At 44.4% G+C, this 4,486-nt stretch overlaps 1 protein-coding gene across 1 annotated transcript in view; it reads left to right on the plus strand.

The window, feature by feature from the left end:
* Positions 1-4,486, plus strand: part of LOC122551094 (FH2 domain-containing protein 1-like) — a 40,397-nt gene that overhangs the window by 4,471 nt on the left and 31,440 nt on the right. The window contains exon 3 of the mRNA XM_043692737.1: positions 2,499-2,601. Within this exon, the coding sequence (XP_043548672.1) occupies positions 2,499-2,601 (103 nt within the window). The remainder of the gene's footprint in view (positions 1-2,498; positions 2,602-4,486) is intronic.

The following is a 4,486-nucleotide window of genomic DNA, read 5'->3' on the forward strand; positions in this document are numbered from 1 at the left end:
GTATCTTTCCTATAGTAGGGTGACCAGAACCGGACACAATATTCCAAGTGTGGTCTCACCAGGGACTTGTAGAGCTGCAGCAAAACCTCGGGGCTCTTAAACTCGATGCCCCTGTTAATGAAAGCCAAAACACCATATGCTTTCTTAACAACCCTATCCACTTGGGTGGCAACTTTGAGGGATCTATGTACTTGCACACCCAGATCCCTCTGTTCCTCCACACTGCCAAGAATCCTGTCTTTAATCCTATATTCAGCATTCGAGTTCGACCTTCCAAAATACATCACTTTGCATTAATCCAGGTTGAACTCCATCTGCCATTTCTCAGCCCAGCTCTGCATCCTGTTTATGTTGCACTGCATCCTGCAGTAGCCCTCGATACTATCGACGACACCTCCAACTTTGTGTCATCCGCAAATTTACTAACCCACCCCTCGATCTCCTCATCCAAGTCATTTATAAAAACTACAAAGAGCAGAGGCCCAAGAACAGACCCCTGCGGGACCCCACTCAACACTGACCTCCAGGCAGAATACGTTCCATCTATAAACAATCTCTGCCTTCTGTCAGCCAACCAATTCTGAATCCAGACAACCAAATCTCCCTGTATCCCATACTTCCTGACCTTATGAATGAGCCTATGGGGAACCCTATCAAATGCCTTGCTGAAGTCCATATTCACCACATCCACTGCACAACTGTCGTCGACCTGTCTTGACATCTCCTCAAAGAACTCAATAAGATTTGTGAGGCATGACCTGCCCCTCACAAAGCCATGCTGACTGCGTTTAATCACACTATGCTTTTCCAAATAATCATAAATCCTATCCCTCAAATTTCTTTCCAAAACTTTGCTGACCATAGACGTAAGACCTGGGAGTTCTTTGTCACAGGTAGACAGGGTGGGTGGGCAACAAATGCTGGGCTTACCAACAACACCCATATCCCATGACAAAAATAATAAAACAATTAATACTGAATCAGAGAACAATGTTCAGCAATGGCAGTATAAGGATGGTCTGTGCCTCTGTGTGGTCAGCTATCACAGAGGATCCTGAATATCTCCCTCCAGGGAAGAGCCAAAGACATTGGTCCATCTCAGAGTCTATGAATAATGGGAGGGAGAAGCTGGAGCTCCCTGAATCAGAGCCTCAATTCCCAAGAAAGCATTTCAGAGAAATCTCATTTTAAAGGCCAGAGCCTCTGGACACGACAGAATTACGAAAATGTTTTGGTGAAATCTGAAGTGTTATCCCAGAAAAACCATTTCCAACTAGTTTCTCTTTAGTCCTCTTGAGAGGAATATGGTCTAGGCCCAATCTCAGTTGAATCCCCAAGATAAATCCAGTGTCTTTGAAGCGCTACTTTCAAGAAAGATTAACTTGCTTTCCTTCCTTCATAAAATATTAAAACAGCATTTTTGTTAAAGAGGTTTTCCCATTCAATAGGAATCTAGACAAAATTAATACAAAGAAAGCTTCCCATTGGTGGAAGTTTATAAAATCTGACAATATGGAATTAAAGTAATTAGTAAAAGTGACATGATGAAATCTTGTAAAAATGACATGGGATTACAGGGAAAAGGCTGAAGAATGACACGAGGTGGGCCGCTCATTTGGAGAGCGGATGTTTTGGAATTGTCAGATTGCTGCGGTTGTGTGAATGGATGTGGATCTACAAAGATTGGGTCTAGAATAATAGTACCACGTCTTTGCAGAGCACAATCCAGTTTCCAGTGTTGCTAACGTGACTGAGCTATTTAAGGGGAGGCAGAGAGAGAGCTATTAGCCTGGTGTGAGGAACAGGGAATATTCTGGAATTTGCTATAAACATTACACTGAGAGGATGCTTTCAAAATGATGATCTGATTGGACACAGTCAACATGGATTCATGAAGGGAAAATCATATTTAACAAAATCATTGTCAATTTATTGAGGAATATAACCAGTAGAATAGATAAAGAGGGATCTGGTGAAGTGGTTTGTTGAGATTTGCAGAAGGATTTGATAAAGTTCCACTCAGGAGAGCATTAAACAAAAATACAGCATTAGAGATTTAGGGCATAGATTGAATGCAAGTTAATGAACAGATTGAGAGACAGATTCAATAACAGCCTTCAGAAGGATAAATAAATGAAAGAGAAATTAGTTGTCAGGATTTAGGGGGAGAGTGGGGAGTGGGGACACTAAGGAGAGATCTCTAAAAGTGCTAGCACACACTAATGGGCAAAATAGTCTCCTGTATCATTGTATCCTTTAACTACGGTCCCCCAGACACACTGTTCGGTCACTGCCTCATTACTGTGCGTATGATGTTTCCGAGTGAGTGCAGTGTTTCCAACTAACTGTCAGTGACAATTCCCCAATTCTGAAGAATTCCAGGGCATCGGGACATTGTGAATTCTGAACACACGGTCACAGCTTTTCTGATGAACGGAAATTCCTTTTGAGAGATTTGGAGCGATGAGTGAATTTCCTATATTCTCCTTGTCCCTTAGACCCGTGGAGAGTATTCTGGAAGATATTCAAAATGGAGAAGGAGCCTCGTATGGAGCTGAGAAACTAACAGAACTCTATAAGCTGCTGCCTGAGAAGGAAGAGGTAACTGGGAATGTTTGGCTTCAGACCATTTTACTGAAAGCCATTTGGCCCATCACATCTGCTGTCTCACTGTGAGGAACACTGAGAATGTGAAGCAGGACATTCAGAAGTGAAGATAAGAGACTGTTTCTCACACGCACATCAAGCAGGAGATTGGGACTTGACCAATTGTTTCAAATCAGAATTGAATCATCTGTGCTTGACAATGACACTCAAAGATGCCTAGCCAAGCCGGGTGCCTGTGCTTAGGATACAGGTCAACTACCCTCACATTCACTGATGAGATAGGCTTGGTGGGGCTGAGTGGCCTCCACTTGTTCCTGTTAAATTAACACCTATATCCTGCCCCCCAAACTACCAGCTTTTCTCTCAGAACTTTACAATTGTTACAATGCAGAAGACCATTCAGCCCATAGAGTCTGTGCTAGCTCTTGAAAGGAGCAATTCACCGTATACCATTTTCCTGCCTTCCTCTGGAGCCCACGTTAGCTGTTCCCTTTTGGAGGTGCTCCCTGGGACTGTGCTTCCCCAACGTTCAGACACTGCACTTTGGACCCAAGCTCCGTGGAAGCATTTTATCTTAAGTCACAAGCTTTTGTGAATCACTTTAAATCCATTACCTCTCATCCTTATCTCTTTCACAAATAGGAATAGTTTCTTCTGATTTACTCTGTCCAAGCCCCTCATTATTTCTAAGCAAACCTCCATCAAATCCCTTCTCAGCCGTCTTTCCTAAAAGAAAAACAAATTGTTCTCTCCATCACTGAAGTTTCTCATCCCGGAACTATTCTTGTAAATTGTCTCTGCACCCTCTCCAATGAATTCACATCTTCCCTGTAATGTGGGGCCCATATCTGTACACACTACTCCAGGTGAAGTCACACATCCACCAATATCATTTATTGTATCCGTTGCTCCCGATGCGGTCTCCTCTACATTGGGGAGACTGGGCGCCTCCTAGCAGAGCGCTTTAGGGAACATCTCCGGGACACCCGCACCAATCAACCACACCGCCCCGTGGCCCAACATTTCAACTCCCCCTCCCACTCTGCCGAGGGCATGCAGGTTCTGAGCCTCCTCCATCGCTGCTCCCTCACTACCTGACACCTGGAGGAAGAACGCCTCATCTTCCGCCTCGGAACACTTCAACCCGAAAGGCTTTTGCCCGAAACGTTGATTTTCCTGCTCCTCAGATGCTGCCTGACCTGCTGTGCTTTTCCAGCATCACACTGATCCTAACAAGTGTTTTGTACAAGTTCACTATCACCTCCTCGCTTGTGTACTCTATGTCCCTATTAATAAAGCCGAGGACACTGCTTGCTGTATTAGCCGTGCTCTCCACCTGTCCTGCCACCTTCGATGATCTGTGCACATATACACCCAGCTCCCTCTGCTCTTGCACCCTCTTTAGAATTGTAGCCCCTGTTTTATGGTGTCTGTCAATGTTCTTCCAACCAAACTGCATCACCTCATACCGGGCTGTATTGACCCTCATTTATCACCTCTCCATCCATGCACCAACCTGTTGATGTCCTTTTGGAAGTCCAACACTGTCCTCTCCATAGATTAATATTCTTAATTTCATCTGCAAACTTTGAAATTGTTCCCTGCACATCAAGATCCCGATTATTAATAAATATCAGAAAAAGCAAGGGTCCCAATACTGACCCCTTAGGTGTTCAAAGTTTGTGCGAAGATTTGTAGCTCGGGTGCTCGTTGTTGTGGTTCTGTTCGCCGAGCTGGGAATTTGTGTTGCAGACGTTTCGTCCCCTGTCTAGGTGACATCCTCAGTGCTTGGGAGCCTCCTGTGAAGCGCTAAGATCTTTCCTCCGGCATTTATAGTGATTTGAATCTGCCGCTTCCGGTTGTCAGTTCCAGCTGTCCG

The sequence above is a fragment of the Chiloscyllium plagiosum genome, chromosome 6 (assembly GCF_004010195.1).
Source record: "Chiloscyllium plagiosum isolate BGI_BamShark_2017 chromosome 6, ASM401019v2, whole genome shotgun sequence".
NCBI lineage: Eukaryota > Metazoa > Chordata > Chondrichthyes > Orectolobiformes > Hemiscylliidae > Chiloscyllium > Chiloscyllium plagiosum.